Here is a 27,068-nt window from a genome sequence, read left to right as displayed (position 1 = left end):
TCTTGGTTGGATGTTTTGGCCTATTGGTTGATATTACATCGTAGCCTTGATTTATTCGGGGTTGCAAATGTGACTCTTGTTTTGTTGGAAATTTATAGACTTTTATGACTAGTATAGGTTGTTTGCCTTGTCCCAAGTGCTCTTTCAAACAGCCTACATGGAATAGGGGTGAACTAGGATATTCGGAGGTAAATCTGCTCGGTAGGATAGTTGAGAAACTTGTTTTGGTTTCCATTTACAGCCCTAAAAAGGCTTTTTGGGTGCTTCTTGAGAGAGTTTGGCACCACCCGAGGAACTTTAGTGGGCGACACTTGAGATAGTTTGTGCCTATAAATATGGCACCACTATAATAGTTTACACCCTCTTTATCAGCCCCACATTAGATACTTACATTTTTATATTTTCATCACTCTTGAAGGGCTGCCACCAGTCGCCTGTATGCAGTCACTTATATGGAGAGATCTTCATTAGATATTCTTGCGTTTTCTTCTCCAGTTGGCTGCTTGGCAGTTGCCTTGATAGTAGCCATCATCTCAGAGAAATTTCAACATATCCTTCATCTCTGACAGCTCATGAGGATTGCGTTTCACTACCTCTATAGCTGGCTGTCTTTTTCTTCACCATCCAACATTACCTTCGATATCCTATTGTAGGAGGATTGCATTTTACTCCCATCACTGTGCAGATTCCCTATAGGTGTTGTTGCTTGATTCAGACACAACAATGCAGTTATCTTCAGAGCTTCGACTCTGTTGTATTGGCTTGATTCACTTGATTCAATGCTTCATCATTCATTATCGTCTTCTTCTATGTTTTCTGAGTTTCTCTTCTCTCCTAGTGTTTGTTGTACACTTTGTGTTTCTCCCCGCAAACCCACCATCTCTTTGGTTTGCTTTCATAGTAGTCATATTTTGACATGGTATTGGAGCATACTTGTTACTTTGACAAAACATGGTCCACAATTTTGTGAGGATAGCTTATAACACTTACCAATGGTCATTGTATTAGAGTTTTTCAGTACCTCCAAATATATCTACATGCCTTCTTAGAGCTCTCAAGGAGTACAATATTGATTAGCATATAACAATGCATGATCTTGGTTTATGCTATGTTTGCAATAGTCAATGTTTCTTGCAAGTTGTTTAGTGACAATTTGTTGTTTTGGCCAAGACTGTACATTGGCATGAGCAAGTTAGATATAATAGCTAACTACGAAGTGATGTTAAAAGCAAATTCAATTTGTGAAAGATATCCCTCGTTATTAGATTAATGAAGGGAGACATGTATACGAAGCATAATAGGTTGAGCAGTGGCAAGTGTAGCGTTGATTTGTCTTTGGCTCCAGCTAACGTATTTGGCATATGTGTTCCTGTGGAGATATGGAATGTGGATTTATATTTGCCAATCTCAATCTCTAACTAATGTGATGATGTGCATAGCTGGCCAATAGCTCATTTGATCCCATGAGAAAGGTGGGTATCCATATATCTCGGATGGACACTAAAGCCATCATATGTGGTATGCAGAAGATGCTCTTGATAGAAAGCCATCTTTGTCCCCAACTTGTGCTTTGTTGCAAGCCATGTGTTCTTGATATCTAGCTGAGTGAGGTCTATATTGATAATCTGGCTAATCTCTGAATGGCTCAAGAGTGAGAGATGGTGCATCAAGAGAGTATTGAGAGGGAGGTAGTCTATCTAGTATCCATGCTAAGCCATGTAGCTCAAATCAGGTCAACATTTATGCATACCAACACGAACTATCTCCCTCTTGGGCAAGTTGTTGAGAGGACTCGAGAGCTAATCATGCATATCTATGTTTGGGTAGATGCCACAAGTTGTGCATGAATGAAACTAATCTAGTGAGGGCCTCCATTACAGTCAATGTAGCCGCTAGCTTAGCTCTCATGATCTCATGTGGGAGAAAGGCCTTACATTTGATCATCTTGGAGATCATGGATACAAAGGGCCTCTCCATCAATCTTCATTCATGACATGTACGACTTGATTGGTGTGGTGATCAAGATTAGGTCCCCATACCTACACTCCATAAAGTAATGTAGGCATTGTTAGCAGTCCTTTGTGTCTTGCATAGCCATTTCTTGCTTGTGAGCCTCAGTTTAAGTTAGATGAGGACATTAGGAGCTTTAACATTCTATCTACCTATTTGTCATGTTGTGTTTTGACGGAGGCAGCTGAGGTCTTGGCTATTTATAGCCACCCCACAGTTGATTGGTCATTCATTCATTCGTTCCTTTGCAGATCTTCAGCACACTCCAACATCTAGGACACTCCTCATCTTCCGGTGCTAGGTCGGCCAGCCATAATGCAATCGGCCATATAAAAATGAATAAAATAATCAGGCACCCACATAAACAGGCCACATCATGAAATGCCTAAAGAAAGAGAAGAATGTTGCAAAGGAAGAATTGAGGAGAATGCTTGGGGAAATGGGATCCATATACCAAGAAATGAGATAGTCAAATACAACAATGAATCACTAGAGCTGAATGGGCATTGGAACTGGCTCCCACTCTCCAACAAGACTTGTAAGTGATAGAGTATGTCGACAATGTTTGAAGTGACTGAGGAGGGAGCCATAGCCTCAATATTAAATAGGCATTTGTTTGGATCAAGTCGACCAACATATGAAGGCCATAAAAATGCCGTCGGCCAGCCATAAAATGCGAGGCGGCCCCAAAACTAGCCCAAGAAAAACCAGGGCCCACAATTAAAAAATGCCCAACCCATAAGTGGAAGACAAGTTCTCGGCCAACATTTGAAGCCATAAAACTCCAATCAACCAGCCACAAAATGCCAAGTGGCCACAAAACTAGCCCAAGAAACATTGGCAACCCACAAATAAAAAATGCCTAGCCCACAAGTATAACATGGACTAACATGAACTAACTAATGTGCTAACACGTTTGATAGGTGGTCCCATTAGTCAAACCATCGCAAAGAGCGATGTGAAGATCGATATTTAGAGACATGATTAGTGAGAGATTGACACTTTTATGGTTTGAGAAGATAATGGCACCCTTCTTCCTCTGTTTCTCTAATGTTCTTTAGAGGGCTCGTATTGCAGGTCCTTGCATAGCTGTTATGGCACTTGATGCACCATCTGGGTAGGTGTTGGTGCTTACTCCTTTGCCAAAAGAAGGTCAACTTGACGGTATGAACTACAGTGTATCCTTGACACCTTTGACTTGTGGGCATTTGTTACTACCCCAATCCCTCATAAGTGGAGGATCCCCATATGGGTTCTATGATGGACCAAGTAGTCCTTTGGGATCGACTCAATTCTAAAGGGCGTTTCTCTTCACGAGTCTTTAGGATTCCGTCCTTGTGTATTTGCGCAGACTTCAAATTGTAGTGGAGGTGTCGACAAAGCTCTCTTCTTGTTATCAGAAGACCTTTGCCCATCACATCACCCCAAAGAAGAAACTCCAGATGCTTTCTATTGATGATTCCCCTTCTCTGCAAGATCAAATCAATAAGATGGAGAACATGCGGGATGAGCTTGCTAGTGCAACATCACAAAGGTCTCTTTGTTCGGTGGAGCCTTCCTTTGATCCACTTGGAATTTTGTGCTACATCATCTTGAGCTTTCTTTGCTATTGCTGCCCATGTATTCTGCCCATGTATTGAGTTTCCTTTCCATGTGGATTTTCAACTCATTAGTTTCACTTTGCATCTTTTGGGGCATATTCTTCGTGATCTCCCCTTCCTCTTTTCGAAGAAGTCAAGTTGGTTTGGTAGGTGGTTACCTTGTTTTTGAGCTCCTCAATCACTATGTTTCTCTCTTGAAGACATAACTCAATGTCTTCTTTCCACGGGGTGAAGTGTGCTTGTATCTCATCATATGTTCCATTCTTCCATTGTTAACTTTTTAGCTCTGTACTTCATGCGTGGGTTTTCGCACCATTTGAAGTTTCCAACATAATAATGTAGAGTATTGCAGAATGTAGCTAGTTCTATGGATGAGGGATTTTGAGGGACAGGAATTGGGAGTCTCCCACATATGCCCCCCACTCCCCCTAGAGAAAAAAAAGAACAAGTTGGACTAGAGAATGAGTATTGGATCTTGGTCTTTGTAATGACAGGATATTAGGAGATGATAGTGGTGGCACGATACTGATTGGTTTGACATGATAATAATTTTACACAAAAAAGTTGTGTGACATATGCGCAGCCATGTACAGGGACGCATTGCCCTGGTGGGAAAGAAAGAACAAATTGGACTAGAGAATGAGAGTTGATCTTTGTAATAACATGATATTAGGTGATGGGAATAGAGATGGTGGGGGTGGCACATCACTGATTCGTTCAACATGATAGTGGTTTTACACAAAAGGGTTGTGTGATGTATGTGCAGCTTAATTATTATTAAGAAGTAGGGTGATGTCAGCAAAATGTTCAAGTAACTTGTCTAAAGATTAAGCATTATTTAATCTCTAGAGGAGTCAACTTTGGAAGTGCTTGCAATTTTATAGCAGTTTTGCTTCTGTAGCTGTTTTCTAACAAGTGAGTATCTTATCTTCCAGGTTACGCTTACAGAATATCAAGCCCTTCCTCCTCTCTTGACTCAAACACCAACGGTGGTGCAAGAGCTCCTCCTTGCAAGTACATAGTAAATTTGTGTTTAGTCTTTTGATATTTTTTCCTGACAAATATCAAGATTGGTTAAAATACTCTCATTGCTCTCACAGGAAGCATATTTGAGCATGCAGTTGTTTTGAGTATAATGACTGAAGATCAAGAAGCCTTTGAAAGACACTTTTTGCAGCTAAAGCCATACTACAGTGATACTAGGTGTGTCCTAAAGCCCGAGCCATGCATACTTTTGGGGTAGTTTTTGTTAGAAGGTATTTGTTTTCAATTAGATTCATCTCTTGTTGCTTAACTTCACTGAGTTGAACTAATGCAGGATACTGGATTTAGAAATTTTAAACTTGTCGAGTATAGAGGCCATAATTTTGGTTTCACTTACTGTCACTGTGGATGTAATTGAGAGCTTATGGGTTAGCATAAGTTTTCAAGTTTTACATTGGCCGTACTCTTAGAAGACAAGGTGCTCCGTTTTCTCAACACATTCTGGCTCTTAATGCTTAATTACAGCCAGCGTGACGGCATAAAATATGGCCTCCTATTTGACTGATAGGCCCATCACTAGGTTTCTGTTCTGTTTCTGACTGCTGTACTAGTTGGACTTACCAGGTCTTGACATGACCTTTGTTTCCGTGCTTATCAAAACTTTTGGATTGCACCGACAATGCTCATTCTCAAAGGTGGCCATGATAATGAAGTTTGCAAATCAAGTGGTGTTAAATCTGGCAGAGTCAGTTAAGGAACTGATCTTTGAACAGAGCGCTGAACTGGAAAAACTGAAATTCAACTGTTAGTGGGTCTTGATTGTCATCTGATGCTAACTACTTGAGTCTCTCTGTCACCCTATCCATGGCCTCACACACCTTTCTGATACATGGATGCATGATAATCTATATGTAATAAGTGCACATTAGGATGGACCATGACATCAATCTGCTGCCCTCTAGTCCAAAACCTTGTATCCTAGCTAGCGCATGCATATAGTGCACTGCTGCACTCCCTTGAGTAAACTGATCACCAAGATTTTTTGTGCAAACTGGATATCTAAGTACTTGAGGAGAATCTTTTTGAACTTCTTTGAACATTCATTACGAATAAACTGATGGCTAAGCACAAAGCTAGCTATTTCATTCCTTATTGTGATGGGGCTCTACCCAAGATGACTTATTGATGATGTTGAAGAGATTATGCAAGTAGTTTGTGATGTGATAAGCAACAATAGCATGCCTTAATTATAGCTCTAGTACCTCTTTTTGTTGGTCTATCACTTGCCACAAATGCAACAACATTTCTCTTGTTGCACACTCTCATTGCTATGTACCGTTGTGTTGTGAGAACATTGTCACTCTTGCATATGCTTGAAGCAACATGTAGAGATGCAAAGTACATCTCATTACATTAGCATGGACAAGATCATGTATACACCCCTTACATGAGTCACTCTAGCCATTTGCAATAAGGTCACTCCATTTTGTGTCCATAGTTTGTGTGTAAGGACTTCAATGAGGTGGTGTGTATGTGGGTCTATTTCTTCACCATCACTTTGAATGATTGGACCTAATAGCATATGCTATAATATTCATGATATGCCTGATAATGTACAACGAGAAGTTGAGGAGTCTGGTTCCATAACAGATATTGCCATATAAGGAAAGAAAAGTTGAAGGTCAAGTTTCTTATCTTATTGTCTGGTGAAGTTTCAGAGCTTTTTGGTTAGAGCCAACTTGACAAAGTTCCAGTCATAGCTGAAGTTGACATCCAAGTGAGTATGATGGACTAGTACTTCCTCTTTTGGAGGATTCATTGGAGGTGATAGATGTACGAGTTTTAGTTACTATGCTCAAGTTCTAGATTGCAAGTCCTAGGATTAGCACCGAGTTTTCTTCAGTATGAATATGCACCAATATACACTCTATCGTACCTATTGAGAGGGGGATGCTTGCACGTTCTCCTTTCATGCTCCATTTTTTGGAGCACTTAATTCAGTGGTGTTTGGGTTTCTTTGTGCTCTTTTTGTTTCCTATGTTTCATTGAGAGGGGGTGCCTTTATAAATACAATACCAATCTATGCTCTAGGAAACCTGGACTTTTGGGAAGTGGTAAAACACAAAGGTTTAGTGAGCAAACAAGTGGAGATGCCTTAGAAGCTGTAGTTTTGTGACTGTGCAGTATGGAAACAATGAAAGGAACATGGAGAGAAGAAAATGAAGGAAATAAAACTCAAATCTGTTTGAAACCACAGGTAAGAACGCTGGTACAATAGCCCTTGCATGTGTGCCTTGATATGTTAGTGAGGGCCCCAACTTAAAAGACGGGAGAATAAATCTAACAGAATAGAGGAGGGAGAAGACGAATAATATCTGGCTCATTGATTGCGACAGTAGGAGGAGGTTTAATTTGCACACAGTGAGGAGAGTGACAACTGCCCAATAGTAGCTAAAAGTGTGGGATCGTAAACAGAGTGCAACCCTGATCAAAAGCTGCAGTCTTGCCATAGAATGACCCAGATCTGATCGACTGGCATCCTTGCAATGCAAATTGTCAGTTGGCCCACAAAGAGACAGAAAACAGTCTACCGAGCATTGATTCCTGAGCGTTGGAAAGTCAATGATTAGCTTTAAAAAGATGTCTCGTGCTATAGGAGAGGACGAAGAAGGCCACACGACTAGCTGAAAAGGGCAGACACTGCCCTAGACAAGGCAAAGAAATAATAATCTCTATTTGATGTTCTTTTGGTAGAGGCTATTGTCTTGTGAGAGTAGTGATGGACAAACAGGATATGTACATTTAAGAAGATGAAGAAAAACAAGAGGTCAACACATAAGTGTAGCAAATGGGAGACATACAAAAGGAGACAAAGAAGGTGGTAGAGCTCCAACAACCAAGCGATGAACATGGAAAAATGCAGAGAGAAAAGTTTGCTAACACCTCCCCTCAAACCTTGGGTGTGGCTAAAGGCCAAGAAGCACGGTTCCCTCTCCAGATACGAATGCAAAGAAATGGGTGGCCAAAATATGTCAACCAAAGTGGAGAGGCCTTGAATGGGTCATACTATCATGAGGACATGGAATTTTATAGCTTTGTTTAGCATTTGTTTAAAAGTTAATCAAATGTGCTAATATGACTTGCACATGTGAGGTGCAAGTCAATTATTTCATAGTATGGGACCTATGACCTTGAGATATCAGTTGGTACCAAAGGCAAAAGTTGTAATAAGTTATGCTTGATAGGTAGTACTAGGTGGTACTCGGCGACAAATTTAGCTTAGACCAATTTATTGGCCACTAATGTCGATGGTGGCTTTAGAGACTAGGTATTAATCAATTAATTAATGCCGGTCTAAGGGCTAATAATTGCTCAGGTATACTTGGAAGACAAATTGGCCTAGCCAATATAATTATTGGTTGGTGAAATTAATTTTTGAGCACTAGAATAATTATTAAATTAATTTTCAGAATTAATATTTTAAAAACTATTTAATAAGTTCGATAATGCTGAAAAAGAGATTAGAAGGCTACCACTTGGCAAAACTTGCCCATGCAAGTAGAAAAAATGTTTTTAGGGAGTATTGGAAGTCTATTCTAGCCATTGCAAGCGAGAAGGAGGCTGTTATAGAGCAAGGAGAGGTTGCCGATATGATTTGCAGCCACTAGGAATCAGTCCTAGAGCATGGGACAATAGTTTGCAGCTCTACAGGAGTAGGTGACAATTCCCAAGGTCCTTTTGGTATAGATGACAGCATATAAGAGAGGACAACAATCTTTTTGGTGGTCCGAAGCTGTAGGTGACAACTTCCATGGCTGTTTGAGCAGGGCAGTAGTAGCATTTTAGCGTTTCTTGCGATGAAACTTTCAAATTTCTCTCTATACAATATTCTCTCATCTCCCATCCATCTCTCAAGTTATCTCAGCATTTTTCAGCATTTTGAGACATTAGAGGAAGAGATTTCAGTTAATCTCTAGTGTAAACTCTAATTTACAATAGAAATCAGGGTTTGACAGCCACCTCAGGATGCATGTTTAGAATTTAGGGCCTAGGACTTGAATTTCAACAGTTGAGATCGAGGAATTTTAGGGAGATTCAAGAGACCAACCAACCTATATGAGATCTGGGGTTGAATTTATCTTTCAAGGAGCAAGGTTGTAATTAGTGCTTAAATGCTATTTAACACCCTATCTGAGGAGGAAGGTTGGTTTCACATATAGAAGGTATCCAATTGGGAATGGATGAGGCAAGTCATACGAAGATCAAATGATGATAGCAAGGAAATATTGAAGGTTTCGAAAAGCTTTCTTACTAGAGATGGATATCAATGACCAAAGGGTATGGTATGGGCATGCTGGTAGTAAGGAAGGGTGGCTCGAAGAAGTGGAAAAGCAAGTATTGCATGAAATAGAGACCTTGTGAAGATGGTAAACCATAAAAAATCTCCCCATAGTCTTGAGAATTTCCCTCCAAAACTAATTGAAGAGGCAAGGAATCTACAATTTTACAATTGATATTGGTATCTCCCTCTAAAAGGGATAGGGGGTTCAACGGAACCATTAGAGAAGATGGTAGGTGATGGGAAGGGACATGTGGGATGGAAAATAGCTGATGGTAATAGGTGAGGCCAAGGGGAGATGCCATAGAGGTCCTTGTGGAAAAGAAGGGTTATGGAACCAATAAAGCCCATGATCCTGATGATTTGTCCAAAGGATTGCTCTTGAGATAGTTGTAGCATGCCTTATTTTGTCAGTTTGTCATCTCTTGGTTGTTAGCCCTAGTCAAAGTCTGATAGGGATATTTGAAGCTCTGACTCTGTGCCTAGCATGCTGCGATTTTTCCCCACGGTGGCTACGACAACATTTATGCATTACTTTATTGTTGCTGGCTGCATTAAATGCAGTCTGCCAGGTTTTTTGGCTATTTTGGTAGCTAATCGACTAGTTTGGCTGCATTTCAGCTATATATAGTTGATAGGTTTGGCTAGGGTAGGCATTCACTTTTTGTCTCACATGTTCTCTGTTAGGTTGTTGCAGTCTTCTTCCTGTCACCATTTTCATCACTATCAATGTCATCATCCAAGGTGCTATCATCATTATTCAGATTGATTCGATGCCCTCACTGATGTCTTGGGCTGCATTCGAGGACTAATTAGTCATTGTATTCAACCTTTTTTGTTCAGTGTAGATCATTCTTCTCTTTCTACTTTCTCTCATTCTCTCCTTTTCTCTCGGTGTTCGTGATCCTCTTTTGTTGTGCGCTTTCACATGGTATCATCACTAAAGTGAGGATATGAAGGTACTCCATTGAGAGAAGACCCCTTAGGCTGAAAAATACAAATTTTTAGTGATATGCTTTGTCATAAGGACATGTATTTTTGAAACCTCACTTAACATGTGGATTAATTTTTAATCACATGGTTAAGTAAATGTTGCACATGTGAGGTGTAACTAGGGTTAGAGTAAAATCACGAGCCCGAGACTCGAGGAAATCATGGGATGTCAAAGGCAAAAGTTGCTATAAGCTATGTTTCACAAGTACTTGGTGGTATCTGGTGTCAATCGTTGGCCTAGGTCATTCATTTGGCCAGTGACACTAGAGAAGTGGCGTTTAATAGTACCTAACGCCAATCTGATGGTCAAAGATGGTGCAGAGACACTCGAGAATGGAAGTTGCCTAGCTAATTTAATTATTGGCCAGTGAGATTATTTTTTAGGGCACCGTAATAATTATTAAATTAATTTTTAGTATTTAAAGACTGAAAAATAATAATTAATTATGGATAATGTTGGAAAAACCATTTGGAAAGGCTGTCACTTGTCAAAAATGCCCATGCAAGATTGAAAAACGTCTTTAGGTGGAGAGAGGCATTTTTAGTGTATTCAGCTTACAAGAGAGAGGGAGGAGATGTTGCTGGTCTGATTTGCAGCCATTGGAGGACCTTCTGAGGTAGCCAGGGGCAGGAGAGGACCAATCAACAGCAGGTGATAGCATCTATTGGCTGTTGAGATAGGGTAGCAGCAGTAAATGACTGATTTTCTTCAGTTCTTTGCATCTATAAGCTGTTGTGGCAGGGCAACAGCTGCTTTTGATTGATTTTCAGTCATTCTTTGTGACAAAACTCTAAATTTTCTCTCTCTACAGCTTTCTCTCTCATCTCCCAGGCATTTCACAGTCTTGCTTCGAAGATCTCAGCATTTGGACTCTTGGACGTTGAGAAATTGTAGATTTCTTTGTTATAAACCCTAATTTACAGTAGAAATTAGGGTTTAGCAGCAGCCTCGGGAAGCGTGCCAAAAGTTGAAAGCTCCAAGACTTGAATTTTACTGAATTTCAGCTAAAGTCTGGTGAAGGACTAGCGAGCCATTGAATTTGGGGCATTTCTATCGTCCATGAAGTAGGTGAAGGCCAATTAAGTGCCCAAATCAAGGTGCAAATCAGATTGAAGACTTGCTGGTCACTTTGGACAGCAAGGGAGTTTGGATTGCAAAGGGGATTGGGTGAATCCCATTGTAAATCAACTTTTTTTTCAATAAAGCTAAAGAAATTCCGAAAGGGGCGTCAATTTTGGGGCCAATCGGGTATGCATTGTCCAAGATCAGTAGGTAAATTTGTGTTTTCAGATTTGCATTAATTGTTTATTGCTGTAATTAAGTTGTAATCAGGGATTTACCACCCATCCATGGAAGGAAGGCTGGTTACATGCTGCAGTCTCTTTCTTCGGTTACCCACACACGAGTCTCTACTCGGGAGAAACAAGCTAATCTCTTGTATGTGCATTGGTGGCTACAATAACCTTTATGCTCTAAAGATTCCTTTTTAGATGATCGTTGGGTAGAAGCAATGAAGGCAAAGATTGATTCTATCCATCAGAATGACACTTGGGAGCCATGTGACTTGCCTCATGACAAGTGTGCAATAGGTATCAAATGGGTTCATAAAGTTTAAAGAAAGTTGATAGGTACAAAGCCTACCTTGTTGCTATGGGCAATGCCCAACAACAAGGAATCGACTTTGAGGAGACCTTTGCCCCTACCTCTCACATTACTACAGTTAGGAGTATTACTGCCCTTGCTGGTCACTTTCATTGGGAGGTGTATGAGTTGGATATCAAGATGGCATTTCTCCATGGATATCTCATTGAAGATATATATGTTTCTCAGTCTCCAGGATTTGCAGTCAAAGGCTTTGAACACAAAGGTTGTTGTCTCAAGAAGGCTTTGTATGGTTTAAAGCAAGTTCCATGGGCTTGGTATACTCACATACATTCTCATCTATTGCATCTTGGATTTTAGAATAGCCCTATTGAGGCTACTCTTTACATTCGACATCAATGATCTGATCTTATTATTCTTGTGCTTTATGTTATTAACATGCTTGTCACAAGGACCGATGTTGGTCAAATTGCATCTTTTAGGGCTGATTTACAGCGGACCTTTGCCATGATAGATCTTGGTCTCTTTCACTATTATTTGGGTAGCCAATTTGCCACCATTGAGGGGGGTATCATCATGAAACAGTCCAAGTATATTGGATAATTTCTTCAATGCTTTTAGTTTGAGGATTGTAAGCCCTTATCTACTCCCTTGGAGCTTGGTTTCAGATTCACTTCTGATAATGGTAGTAGATCCTTTGACACAACTTTATAGTAGCAGGCTGTTGGACGCTTGATTTATCTATGTCAGAGGAGGCTCGATCTTTAGTTTGTTGTCTCCCAGTTGAGTAGACTTATGCACAGCCCTTCAATACTTCATTGGCAAGCAGTGAAGTGTGTATTTCGGTATCTTAAAGGCACCTAGAATCTTGGCCTTTTCTACAAGGCTGATTCTTCGCTCTCTTTGCATGGATATTTTGATAGTGATTGGGTTGGATGTTTAGATTCTTGTGTCTCTCACAGTGGCAACTACTTCTTCTTGGATACATCTCTTGTTTCTTGGTTCAACAAGAAATAAACTAGATTTCTTGCTTCCAGTTGTGAAGCTGAGTATAGAGCATCATTCACAGCCACAATGGAGCATGTTTGGCTTTGCAAGTTATTTGTAGATCTTCATGTGCACCAAACGGTTGACACTTTTCTAAATTGACAACCAGAGTGCTTTGGCCATTGCGTGGAACCCGGTGCTCCATGCCCACACAAACCATATAGAAGTTTATTGCCATTATGTTTGTGAGCGGATGTGAGTTCGAGATATAGAGTTGTCTTATGTACCCACTGAAGACAACTTACCAAATCTTTTCACGAAGGCTCTTACTCGATTTGGCAAGCCTTGAACTTGATTCCATTTGTTCCGTGATTTGTCTATTTTGTATTGTCATAGGTTGCTATATTCACTTGGATGAACCTGTGCAACTATGGCCTTATATTTTCTTTTATTTTCTAGGATTTTGTCATCGTTCCTAGATCAGTCTGCCCATTTTGTAGAGGGGACTTTGTAGGCTATCTCATGGGCTATGCGTTGATTCCCTTTGATCCATGATCAAGGCTCGCTAGGCATTTAAATTATCATTAAATGCAGTTGTGGACACTAGGGTTAGGGTTTCACTTAGGGTTTCCTATGGAGATTAAGGCAACATGCAGCAGATGGGGGAGAATGCAACAGTATGTGTTCGCGGTTTGGAAGCCATGAAAGGAACATACAGAAAAGAAAGTGCAGAAGATGATAAAGAAAGCAAGATTAAAAGTTGACTGCAACCAACAGGAAAGTGGGCTGATACAGAAGCACCTGTGTGTGCGCCTTGTAACGTCAGTGAGGGCACTGCAATTTGAAGGCAGGAGAAGAAATTTGACAGAGGAGATGAGAGGGAAGACAAATGATGGCTGGCTGAGTGACTGTGACAGTAGGAGCAGCAGGTCTGATCTGCATACAATGAGGAGACTGATGACTGCCCTATAATCAGGGAGGAGCAGGAGGAACTGGCTGACAAGTGGCTGACTGCACATGTAAACTGCCACCCTGATCAAAAGCTGCCATCCCGCCATAAAGTGTCTCAAATGTGGTTGAGTGGCCTGCCTGCAAAGGTTTTTACCTGCCCATGAAGATGACCAGAAGGCTATTCATCCAGTAGAGGAAAGTGCCACCCAGCATAGGAAAAGGCAATCATTAGAAGTAAAGATATGTTGCCTGCTGTAGGAGAAGACTGAGAGGGCTGCACAACTTGTTGAATAGGGCAGAGATTGTCATGGACAAGGCGAAGAATGTTAGAAGTGGGTGCAGTGATGGAAGCATAAAAGACTGCTGTAATAGACTGCACAACGCAAGGGAGAGGAGATAAGAGATGAAAACAAAAGAATATTGCAAAGGGAGAACTCAGAGGTATGCTCAGGAAATGGAATCCATATACCAAACATGAGATGGTTGCATATAACAATGAGTCATTGGTTGCATGGGCATTGGCACTGGCTCCCTCTCTCTAGCAGACTTGGATTGGAATCTGCAAATGATGAATGAATGATTGTGGAGGAGGGAACTTCAATATATAGCACAAAAATATGCCATAAAGATGATTAGGTCGGCCAACATTTAGGACCACAATAAATGCAATCGGCCATCAAATAATGGCCCAAATCTGCATGATAATGACAATTAAAAATGCCTAAAATAAATAGTAATGCCCACTCCACTACTGCACATGTCCAAATTCGCTCGTGAGTTGACTAGATTGTTAACATCCTCTCTCAGATCATGGGCGATTTGATACAATACAATGTTATAATGATAATGACTCATCATAGGCCAAACAACAAAGACCACAAGAATAGGACCATAGATACCCAAGCAATGGGCAATCAAGCCACCACCAAGGTGCCTTGGAGAGAACCTGATATCAATGTTGATCATATTAGAACTTGAAAATAGAGAAGAATCGCAGCAGCTCTTTGTGTGTGTTAAACAATGCCTTGCAATAGCATATGTGACCATCCTATAAAAAATTCCTATGAACATATGTGACCATGGATTCCTGGCCTTAGGCTAGATTGCCAAAGTATCCCCTCATGTGAGCTCAAACTAGGAGCCAATCTTACTCCCTCTCATACTCCCTTTGGCATTGGAGAGTCGTGAGGGATGACTGCATTACTTGTACTAGAAAGTAGTAGAAGGAGTGATGACTAGCTCCTTTCCTCGATCTGAAGAAGATGACCCCTGCTGCGCCTTGGTCAGAGAATGCGAGTTGAAGTCAGAGGAGGATGACTTAGCAGAGGAGTTCATATCCTGCTTCTTCTTCTTCTCCTTGTTTCTCGAAGCTGCTAACTCTTTACAACCCTTGTGTATATGTCCTTTCTTACCATAGTGATAATATTGGGCCTTTGCCTTTTTTTTTCTTGTCACCCCTCTTAGAAGTTGCAAATGCCTCATTGGAGCCACCATACTGAGATGGAGGCCACCCCTGTAACTGCAAAGACGCCTCATGCTTAGGCAACATTGAGGACATATGCGTAAAGCTTATTGGTGTTGATGATGTTTAGGTTTGCAAAGCATTGGCTATTCCATCAAACCTTGGGGGGAGCTTATAGAGCACAATCCCCACAAGATGAGCTTCTAGAAGAGCGGATTGCATGTGACAACGCTGCTCTTGTATATGTGTAACTTGAAGTAAGAATGATTGGATAGTATTCTTAGGCTCGAACTTCATCTATTGGAGTTGTCCATAGAGGTAATTGCACACATAGCCGAGAGAGCTTTGTACAACATTTGAAGCTGTCCTACAGGAGGTGATTGCTGGTAGAACCTTTTTAGAGATACTTTGGAGAAGAACACAATATGCATGGGCATCATTAGAATCCCATGTAAGCATAGCTTCTAGACAAAATAGCATCCAAGGCCTAAATACAAGCATTTGATATCGTCTCAGAAGTGGATGTAGTGCTGGAAGCATAGAAGACTATTGTAATAGACTCCACAATACGAGAAAAGAGAAAATAGAAGAAAACAAAAGAACATTGCAAAGGGAGTACTTAGAGATATGCTCGGGAAATGGAATCCATATACCAAACATAAGATAATCATGTACAATAGTGAGTCGTTGGTTGCTTGGGCATAGGCACCGGCTCTCTCTCTCCAACAAGACTTGCACTGGAATCTGTCAAAATAACAGGTGTGCTCTGATACCATGTTGAAATAAGCGACAGTAGGGCTTAGTGGGAATAACCCAAAGTTTGTATGGCAAACAGTGAGAGAGAAGAGAAACTTTGAAACAGAAGAAGGAACACGGTGATGATGCACTAAATCATGCTATGAGAAGAAAAGTTAATACAACGGAGCCAAAGCTCAGAAGATAAATGCATTGTCCTGTTTGGATTAGGTGGTAGCACTCGTGGGAGTCTGCACAGTGAAGGGAGCGAAACGCAATCCCTTGGGCAGTGGGCTGTCGAAGTAATCACTAGAAGGTGAAGGCCAGCTGCCGAGGGAGTGAATCGCATTCCTCTGGTATTGTTCGAGATGTGGAAGATGATCACCAGCTGTTGAGGGAGCGAACCGCAGTCCTCTGATGTCGGGGAGTGACTTGGGTAGCGAAACACAAATCCCAGAGTGTTAGAGTTGTCAAACATAGGGAGAGCAGCCCAGATGTTGATGCCAAGTGGATAATGATGATACCAGATGATGGAGGATGAGCCGGGCTGCAAAAATGTAGGTCCCAACGGCCTTTGTGACAGAGAATGACGCCAGGTGATGGCAGAGGAGCCAGGTTGCAAAAATGCAAGCCCCATCAGCCCCTGTGACAGACGAGTGATGCTAGGTGATGGAAGAGGAGCTAGGCTGCAAAGACCTAGGTCCCAACAGCCCTTTTAATAGATGAATGATGAAATCGTTGACGCTAGGTGGTGTAGACTATTGCCAAAGGCTAGGATGCTGATGCCAAGCTAGAGATGTTAACTCCAAGCAAGGAGAAGACCTTGAGACTGAAAAACGCAGGTGAAAGTGAAGCCTAAAGGAGAAGGGTGTTGATGCTAAGCAGAGGATGGTGACACAAGGTGGAAGATGCTCCAAATGTAAGGCTTGATGATGAAACAGGGCGCTTGAAGTAGCAGAGAAAGGGTGAAGGCAGCCACAAGCCACGACTCGTAATGTCCTCCTGAAGGGGTGTGAGGGCAATGGAAGGGTTTGGTGAGAGAAGGGAAGTGGTGGTGGTGACCGAAGAAGGTGGTGAATAATGACTAAAGAGAGAGAAGAATAAATGAAGCGATTGCCTATTTATAGGCATAAGCTGTCTAGGGTGGCGCATCATTGTGTGGGCGCCCACTGAAAAAGTGGCCAAAATGCAAATACCAGTCCTTTGTGGGGTTGTTAGTGTGAAATCTTAATGAAGTGTGTAAATTGAAGAAGTGGTTTCTCAACAACCCCCCTCCGGCCCAAAAAGGGATGAAGAAAGAGGAGGGAAGAGAGATACAAAGAAGATGTAGAGGATTCAGAAGTTCCAACATGTCCACTTGAAAGGTAACATGTAGTAAGGAGACTGTAGAACCCGACTCCACCTTAGGAGAGAAGCCACTAGCTCTGTAACTCCATGTTGGAAGGAATTCGAAGGTCTTGTCACCAAGTCGTTGCTAAACCTCTAAGGCCCCAATCTAAGTGGTACATGAAGATCTTGGGTATTAGTAGGTGAAATGATTGCTCGAAGACAACCATCCCAAAAGAGAAAATGGTGGGTGACAAACTTTGTGATGAGGAGGTGCCCCCCTTGAGGGAGGATGTGCAGGGGTCCCCTTTGAAGCCGAACAAGTAGAAGCTCCTTTGAGGGCTAAGAGAGTACATTCCCTTTTGAATCGCCCTTTGCAAGAGATAGGGAATCCAAAAACTCATGGATCACAGACTCCAAATCATTGATGACAAAGAAAGTGCCGTCGGTTGTGCCAAATAAGTTATCTGGGGTAGTGAAGATGTCAAAGAACTCTCACAGGTTGCCTTTCGAACTTGAGTAGTCAAGGGTGGGGAAAGGTGAGGCTCATGCTGAGCTAAGGGTGGGCAACGGTCATTGTCTCTCAGTGGAGTGGACTACAGAGCCGAAGTAATGGAAGGTGTCGAATAATCATTGTCTCTTGAAAGAACGGATGAAGAGGGTTTTTAGGTCTCTGAGCTCTTGTGCTTTGTTACCATGTCAAAATAATAGGTATGCTTTCATACCATGTTAAAATAAGAGAATGTAGAGACACAGTAGGGTTTGCGAGGAGTAACACAGTGTGTACGACAAATAGTGAGAGAGAAGAGAAACTCATAGACACAAGAAGAACATGGTGATGGTGCACTGAATTATGCTATGCGAAGAAAAGTTGATATAGCAGAGCTGAAGCTCAGAAGATAATTGCAATGTCTTGTCTGAATTAGGCGGCAGTACCTGTGGGAATTTGCACAGTGAAGGGAGCGAAACGCAGTCCTTTGGGCATTGGGCTATCGAAGTAATCAGTGGAAGGTGAAGGATAGTTGTGGAGGGAGTGAACTACATTGCTTTGATGTTGTCAGAGATGTGGAAGATGATCACCAATTGTTGAGGGAGCAAACCGCAGTCCTTCGATGTCGGGGAGTGACCTTGGCAGCAAAAGGCAAATCCCAAAGTGTCGGAGTTGTCAAATGCATGGAGAGCAGCCTAGACGCTGACGCCAGATGATGGAGGATGAGCAGGGCTATAAAAATGTAGGTCCCAGAAGCCTTTGTGATAGATGAGTGACTCTAGGTGATGGCGGAGGAGCTAGGCTGCAAAAATGCAGGTTCCAATAGCCCCTATGATAGATGGAGTGATGCCAGGTGATGGAGGAGGAGCTAGGCTGCAAAAATGCAAGTCCTAGCAGCCCTTCTAATAGACGAATGATGAAGTCACTAAAGTTAGGTGGTGTAGACTGTTGCCAAAGGTTAGGATGCTAATGCCAAGTTGGAGATGTTGATGCTAGGCAAGGGGAAGACCTCCAGACTGAAAAACGCAGGTGAAGGTGGAGCTTGAGGGAGAAGGGTGCTGACGCCAAGCAGCGGATGGTGACACCAAGTGGAAGATTCTCCAAACATAAGGCTTGATGATGGAACATGGCCCTAAAGCAAAAGAGGAAGGGTGAAGGCAACCACAAGCCACGGACCACAATGTCCTCTTGAAGTGGTGAGGGAAGTGGTGGCGGTGACTGAAGAAGGTGAAGAAGAATGACTAAAGAGAGAGAAGAATGAATGAAGTGACTACCTATTTATAGGCATAATCTGTCTAGGGTGGCGCACCACTGTGTGGGTGCACACTGAAAAAGTGGCCAACATGCGGACACCAGCCCTTTTTGGGGCTGTCAGTGTGAAACCCTAAATGAAGTGGTTTCTCAACAGAATCTGTAAGTGATGAATGAATGATTGTGGAGGAGCGAGCTTGAATAGAAGCACAAAGATATGCCATAAAGATCAGGGCAGCCAGCATTTGGGACCTCAATAAATGCAGTCGGTGAGCAAATAATGGCCCAAATCACCTTATTAATAACAATAAACAATGCCTAAAATGAACAGTAATGTCCAGTCCACTACTACACATGCCCAAACTCACTCATGAGTTGACTAGACTGCTAACAAAGAAACCCTACTGAAGTGCATGTGATGGGGGCTATTGTCGAACAAGAAAGACTAATGGACAAAGATAGTGTTAGAGCTCCAAAAGTCCTCACTAGGCTCTGGCTGAGGCTCACAGACAGAAGATGAACACTGAAGAGAAAAACATGTATGCCAACAGGTTCCTAACACAACAATGAGTGGATAAGGGTTACACAATATGTTAAACCATTCAACGTATCCGTTCTTCTGTTTCTGTGGTGTTTCTTGATACTTACCTTGCTAAATTCTTTAAAAGTGAACCTAGTTATGAAAGGCAATGTAAACAATGTCTTATGTCATTAAAAAATGGAAAGTTCTGCTCCTACTATTGATGATGTGATGACTGATATGGCTTCAAACAGGACAACAGAATGTAGTTTCATACTATTTAGATGGCAAGTTGTTTTATATTTCTGTTGGACCTTCAGAACTTAGAAGGATTTGCTTTGATGTAAGGAGTATCCAGCATGAGTGTAGCTCTGCACAGCTATATACTGCCTGTGATGTTCCGCCATGTTCTTAGCATATATAGTTGTTTTAAAGTGAACTTAGCACAGAAATTGTTCTCCTTGTTTGTTTAGTCTGTGGAGTTTCACTTTCTGAAATTTCCATTCACCAGAAAAGGCATGGATTATATCTAGACTTTTCATGGGCAGAGTCTGTAAGTCACTGAGTAAATGTTTTTAGGTAATTTTGGATTAAAACACCATCCAAGTCAACCTTGAGGCTTACCTGATGCATCATACTTATGTTTCACTATCCATCCAATGTCACTTCTAGTAGCTTAAACTTGGTTACGACTTTTACCTTAGCATATTGCCTTGTCAAAGCTGCAGTTTTTTGAAGCTCTTTTCTTCTTATGTGTAACTGGTGCTTTTATGTTTGATATTTTAATCATCTCTGCTGACTATTTGCCTCTCCTGGCTGTGCTAAGCAGACATTTGATTCCAGCATCATCAGAAGAATACCCTATTCTTGGGCTCAATCTGTTAAGATTACTAGTTCAAAACAGGATTGCAGAGTTTCACACAGAGCTGGAGCTTCTTTCTTCTGAAGCGTTAGATAATCCTTGCATAAAATATGCTGTTGAATTGGAGCAGTCTTTTATGGAAGGTGCATATAATAGAGTGTTAAGTGCCCGGCAGGCTGTCCCTCATGAGACATACGCCTATTTCATGGATCTTCTAGCAAAAACTGTGCGGTATGTACTTCACTTTTACAGAAGCTATTTCTGCCATTTCCGGTCTGCATGTATGCAATGTATACCTAATTTTACTTTTATTCTCGATAGGGATGAGATAGCTGGGTGCAGTGAAAAGGCATACGACTTTCTCTCTCTTGCTGATGCAAAGAAGATGTTGATGTTCTCCTCTGATCAAGAACTCCTGGCCTATGTTGCAGAGGTTTGTCTTTTGTAATTCAATATCTGTGTACAGATTCTTGGTTCTTTACTGTCCTAAAGTTTTTATTCCTGTCTGGAAACTTTCTTTTTCTGCTTTTCCACTCGCCTTCCTCTTTAAGTGTTGCAGGCAGGTTGAAATCGATAGTTATTCTCACCTCTTTAGCTCATGTCTTTGTGTGTGCAGTGTGCCTCTGACTCTCAAATTCAGGTTCTGTAAAATTAATTTGATGCAAACACTCCATGGTTATTTTTACCAGGCTTGTTGGACATTAGTCTCTTATATAAGTGATTTTTATCCATTCTTTCATTTATGAAGTACTCTTTGCATTGGCATGTGCATTGTACTTCTCAAGTTGCTGAAGCATTCATACATAGCTGTACAGATTGTGCAAATCAAGTCAAGAGAGAGAATTTGTCAGCTCACAAAATATTTGGAAGTGCCATATTGTCCTTGAATTTGGGGACTTTTTGATTGTTCAAAATAAGTTATATGGGTGTTACATGTGAACACGCCCTAGCCTGCTAGGGTAGTCAATGGGTCCTGTAACTAGGACCCAGGGCTTGTTTGTGTGACATCTGATGCATGATGGACCCTTGGACTCCACAATAGTTAGCTCCACCCACACATTGGGATCATCTAGGCTGATGGTTTGGGACACCAGCCCTTGTGATGGGAGCTTGGCTTGATATGCTTCTGGTCCCAGGCTTGGCAGTGAGCCCATTGGGCTCTATGCTAAGATATGAGTCTGATGTGCATCTCATTATGTTTCTCTCTATGCCTTATGGCTTGTGCCAAATCATGTTTGCATGGACGATTGGAAGGTCATGGGACCATGCTGGCCCATGCTTGACGGGCTTATTTGACTTCCAAATAGGGTGGTATGGAACACTACTAGCAAGAGAAGCAAGCATGCATGGGGAGTGCATACAAGAAAGTGGTGAGTATGGTGAATTTTTTGATCATCAATACTCGTGCAGATTGTGCTAGTTGTAGTTTAAAAGGCCGTGTGAAATTCGTTTCAGTTTTCCACTTGTGGTATGTGTGAAGGTAGCTTGAGAAGCCCATGCTCCATGGCTATTGTCACAAGGCATGGTGGAGGAAATCATGCACACTAGAAAGAAAGAGTTTTCCCTTTTCTTTTCTGCAAGATTTTGCACAAAATAGGATTGGAAGAAGAGCTGTTGGATGTTTTGGCCAACTCAATTGTCATGAAAGTTCTAGCAAGTTGCCATGTTGGTAATGACATGCAGTGTGGAAAGGGGCGTCTGTGTGAAGGTGATGAGGCCTAGTCTTGCCCAAGAGGCACTTGGTGATGGGTAGAGCTTTGGGTGGTGACTCAAAGGGTACACTAGAAGGTGATGATTCCCAGGCTTGCTCTGAGGCCAACATGATGCTACATTGGGCAAAGTCTACTTGACAAGTAGTATGGGTGGTGCCTTGTTTGGGCAGCTGAGATGAAGTAATCATTTTATGCCAAGTCATGTAATTTTGTCATGCCTATTACTATGTGGTACCCCATTTGATTGGGATCAATACGTTGGCATGGATCCATGTTGCTAGGCATCAACCACTACCTCAATCGGTGATGGACTTTCCTCAGTGCCAACACTCTCGATTGATGGGTGGTAGACTTGGTTCATCCATCTGTGCTCTTGGCGAGGTCTCTACAACCTTTCGTCACACAAACTTGATTGGTAGTAAAGCTTGTTGACTTAATTGAGGCCATTGACGATTAGCTTGAAGGAGCATGGTTAGACCCAAGTGCAGGTCCTTGGCAATTTGATCGAAAGAGCATGGTTGCATGTGGACTTGTCAAGGAAGTGGTGGTATTGGACACTAGTGTGTGTGAGAATGCACAGATGTAAGGGAAGCATAAAAATACAATTATAAATACAAATCATAAATACTGCCTGAATAAATAGTGAGAGATGAATGCAAGAAGTCAGAATGAACAAGCAATGGAATCCGTAAAGAGAAGCAGGAGATGAAATGTACAACACTACTAGGGTACCAACACAGTGAGTGACCAGGAGTGCCAAGAACCTCAGAGGCTTCTTAGTGACCGCAGTGGCCGGCCATAGCCACTCTCCAAGATCCCACTCCAACTCATCAAGTGGTCTGCTCTCCCATATCCAAAGGCGCCACTCTTGAAACTCCTCCCAAGGCACATAAGGGTCCAATCGCGAGGTCTTCCCCTGGAGTCCGACCACATGAATCCTCCTCCAGGAAAGGACAACAATCTCCTCATCTTGCTGTCTTCTGTCAAGAGCCAGATGCCTCCCATCCTGCACGGTAAAGAAAGTCTTGTAGGGGGCACCACCCACTCTACTTACCACCTGTAAGGGGATACCTGTTGGTGAGAATCTAGCAGCGCACACCTTCCTAGACTCCACTAGCTCTCAGATTGGGGGATCTAGCCACTCTTTGAGGGATTGCTGAGTCAATCTCCCTCCTCCTTAGCTTAGCTCCTCGCTGACATCCTGATGACCGTTGCAACACCTCTTGATCCGCCATCTTGTACACCTCCCTCCACGTCTTGATAGTACGAGGAGGGCCAGTCTCTTGGCCAGCCCACTGGATGTGGGATCGCTCACCTATCTGTATCCCATTTCGATCTCTTATTTTGGGGGTTCTAGACCACTGATTGGTGGTCTATCTTCTCTTGGCATCTTGGGGGCCTCTGAACTAGGGCCTTGCGAAGGCCCTGCCACACTTGAAGTAAACTGTAAAGGAAGGAAGATCTGGGTGGCGTAATCTGGGCAGTTCTGAAGATCCATCTCAAGGATGGCCTCCAACCCCCACCAAGCCTCGGTCTGCACTCTTGGAGACCCTCTTGCAAAAGGACCTTCTAGGTCTACTCACCTGGTGTGACACTACGGACCACTAGCTTGCCCAAAAGGGCCAAGCTTTGGAACTTTGGGTCAATAATCCCAAGCCCTCCCTCAGACCGACGCCAGATGATGATTGCACATGCCACCTTGGCCCAGAGTCCTTGGAACTATCTTAGACAGGCCAGAGAAAATTCTGCACTAGGCGGCAAAGGTGAACCATGCAAGACAAGGAGAAACACCAACAAGAGGCGATGTACCAAGCCATCGCTAGGAGAACTTGGTTGATCACCAGGGCTCGGCCCGCTAAAGAAAGGCTCTAGTAGGTCAACTTCCGCCTAATAGAGTTGAGAACTGGAAGAAATTGCTGGGCAGGAGTGATATGGAGCCCCACTTGGAACCCTAGATATCAGACGGTCCGTCCCGTGCTCACCCATTTGAACCTCAGGTGGACACCCTACTCCGTGTTGGAGTCCAGATCTGTAAGAAAACCGACTTTCACCAGTTGATTTTTGCTCTAGCTGCAATGTAAAATACCTCCAGAGCTAGTCTCACTCTCTCCAACATCAACTCATCATCCTCTACATAAAGAGCAGTATCATCTGCATACACTAAGTCCAGCAGCTCAATCTCCTCCCTCACCAGAAGTCGCAGGCCACGTAGCCTGCTCACTTGTGAGCAGAGGAAATAGGACATCACCTCTGCAAAGAGTAGGAACAGATATGGGGCAAGAGGGCAGCCTTGCCGAACAGATCTCTCTAGCCAAAACTCCTCCCCCCTCTTGCCACCAATGAGAACCCTGCTATTGGCCGATCTGTAAAGTGCCGAAACCCTATGGATCCATGCTTGGGAAAAACCCAGCCTTGCCATGGTGCCCTCTAAGAAGTCCCAGTCAACCCTGTCATAGGCCTTCTCGAAGTCCAGGAGTACTGCCAATCCTTGACCATTGTGCTGAGCCCACTCGGCCGTCTCGAAAAAAGTGAAGACATTGTCTAGGATGCTCCTATCCTGGACTAAACCTGTCCGGGTGTCATGAATGATGTTTGGAAGCACGGGGTGGAGTCGACTCTCGATCATCTTAGCTAGGGCCTTACAGGCCACTGATAACAAGGGGATTGGTTTCCACTGGGATAGCTCCAACCGATCTTCCCCTTTGGGGAGGAGACTAACAAGACCTGTCGATAAACTCCCTGGCATCCGTCCTGAGCCGAAAATCTCCTGAAAGTTCAGTAGAAGGGGGTCCTTCACCATCTCCCAATAGGTAGTGAAGAAGGCTTTAGAAAGAGGATAATCTCCCGCGCATTTTTGGCCCATCCTATGCATTGAAGGCCTCAGCTAGCTCCTTCTCTGTGAAGGGGTCTAGGAAGGAGCGTTCCATCTCCTCAGTGACCAGGGGTGGAATGCAATCCCAGAATTGCTGTCTGCATCGTTGTACTCTGGTTGAGATTGCCTCTTGCTGAAAAAGCTGTATGTAGAAGTCAGTGGCAATCTCCAACACCTCATCTATGTAGTGAATCCTCCTGTACTGATCACGGAGGTTGCGAATTTGGTCTCTTGAGGTGCGAGACTGATGCATCTGAAAAATTTCCTTGCACATCGTATCCCCTTCCGCGCCCAAAAAGTTACCGAGGTATGGAAGGAGAACTTAGAGTGCTTGTCCTCAAGGCCGGCGAGGGCTGCTCGTGCGCGCACCTCCTGCTGCGTGTGGAGAGGGGATCCCTTGGTGCCTCCTAGAGTAGTATTTGTGTGGCTGCTAGGTCTTGCCGGAGTGCTCTCTCCTCCTCCCAACTTTGTTGCTTGGCCTGTAGGGCTATCTCCTGGCAGATCCTGCTCGGCTTTGGTAAGGGCTTTGCAACCCCCTCTCTGCGATCTGGTCCCCCTTCGTCCACTCCCTAGTTGAGAGTTGCTCAATTAGACTCCTCACCTCCTCCCTCTTGTAGATCGAGTCTAGGATCTGACAGGATTTCGTGCCATGGGCTGAAGCGGGAGCATCAAGAGTGAGGAGAACTGGGCAATGATCAGACAAAGTGGTACTAGCCAACTGTCCTACTTGGCCTCCACAAGAGCACCCCCACTCTCCCACATAGAACCTGTCCAGTTGCTCCAGAAGTCTCCGCCCAACCGCTTATATCCCCAAGAGAAGTCCAAAGACCTCTCCCTCCTATGGAAAGCTGGATTCTGCAAAGCATCACGTGCTCCTAATGCAAGGAGGAAGACCTCCCATGCCTCCTGCTCCTCCCCTGCCATACCCTGGTAATCTTTGCCTCTGCCTTGCTAGTCCTCTAAGGCCTCCAGGTTGTTGAAGTCTTCAACAATCCAAGAGTCCACCTCCGGAAGTCCTGTTGCGATCTCTACCCAGAACTTGCTGCGTGCCCTAACCTCAGTAGGAGCATAAACATTGAGGACTCCAAGGCACGAGTTCCCTATATCTAGGCTAATCCATAGGACCCTCCCTGACACAATCGTCTCGTGGTCTCGTACACTGGCGGTGAGGCTCGGGCCAATAGAGGTGTATATGTCTCCACGCCTGCCGTGGCCATTAATGGAGTACTTTTAGTAGGTGTGTGAGCTGCTTGGAAGTACCTTCCCTACCCGATGGGCTTGGGAGAGGGTGAGCTTGTGCTCTTGAAGAAGTAAGATGTCGATCCGTCCGGCAAGAGCAGGCTGCAGCTCCTGCCAAACAATTAATTTCCTAGAACCACGTGTCCCACTGTATTGGAGGTCGTTCACATTCCAAGATCCTAGGTGTAGACTCATGGGGAAACTTGTGATTGGCTGAACAAGCATCTGTTCGGTGTGGAAGTTGCTGATGAAGAGGAAGAGCTATGGGACATGTGAATGCGCTTAGCCGCAGGCTTGGAGGGTGAACTCCATTCCCCCATGGTGGCTCTTGGACGGACCATGGGGATGATAGATGCTCCGGGCCGTACCACTAGGGCGTCTATCAGCCAGGCTGAGAGGCGTGACTCTGTACATTGGTAGAAGCGGGCAGCCTGTGTGAGGGGCCATTCGATCACATCCATTGGTGAACACTGTGGAGGGGCTTGAAAAATAATGCTCAGATGTGAGACCTTGTCTCCAGCCCTAGCGCAAAGACACTCAGGAATGAAAGTTACCTAGCCAATTTAATTACTGGCTAGTTATATTATTTTCAGGGCACCGAAATAATTATTAGATTAATTTTCAGTATTTTAAGACTGAAAATTAATATCTAACTATGGAAAATGCTGGAAAAACCATTTGGGAAGGCTGCCACTTGTCAAAAATGCCCATGCAAGACTGAAAAACGTCTATAGAGGCTGGAGAGAGGCATTTCTATAAATTCAACTTGCAAGAGAGAGGGAGGGGAGGCTGTTGGTCTGATTTGTAGCCATTGGAGGACCTTCTGAGGCAACCAGGGGAAAAAGAAGACCAATCAACAACAGGAGACGGCATCTATAGGCTGTTGAGGCAGGGCAACAACAGTAAATGATCGATTTTCTTCAGTTCTATGCATCTACATGCTGTTGTGGCAGAGCAGAAGCTGCACTTGACTGATTTTCAGTCATTCTTTGCAACAAAACTCTGAATTTTCTCTCTCTACAGCTTTCCCTCTCATCTCCCAACCATTTCACAGCCTTGCTCAGAAGATCTCAACATTTGGACCCTTGGAGGTCGAGAAATAGCAAATTTCTCTTGCATAAATCCTAATGA

General features: G+C 43.2%; 1 protein-coding gene across 1 annotated transcript in view; it reads left to right on the top strand.

Moving 5' to 3' along the window:
- Window positions 1-27,068, top strand: part of RPN12A (regulatory particle non-ATPase 12A) — a 57,005-nt gene that overhangs the window by 17,573 nt on the left and 12,364 nt on the right. Inside the window, exons 2-5 of the mRNA XM_087682365.1 lie at window positions 4,547-4,625; window positions 4,712-4,814; window positions 20,082-20,345; window positions 20,436-20,547. Coding sequence (XP_087538491.1) covers window positions 4,547-4,625; window positions 4,712-4,814; window positions 20,082-20,345; window positions 20,436-20,547 — 558 coding nt within the window. The remainder of the gene's footprint in view (window positions 1-4,546; window positions 4,626-4,711; window positions 4,815-20,081; window positions 20,346-20,435; window positions 20,548-27,068) is intronic.

Source organism: Lygodium microphyllum, chromosome 7 (genome assembly GCF_053477565.2).
Source record: "Lygodium microphyllum isolate KBCC chromosome 7, Lygodium_microphyllum_v1.1.10, whole genome shotgun sequence".
Lineage (NCBI taxonomy): Eukaryota > Viridiplantae > Streptophyta > Polypodiopsida > Schizaeales > Lygodiaceae > Lygodium > Lygodium microphyllum.
The sequence above is the reverse complement of the archived record's forward strand: the minus strand, read 5'-3'. Positions and strand labels throughout refer to the sequence as shown.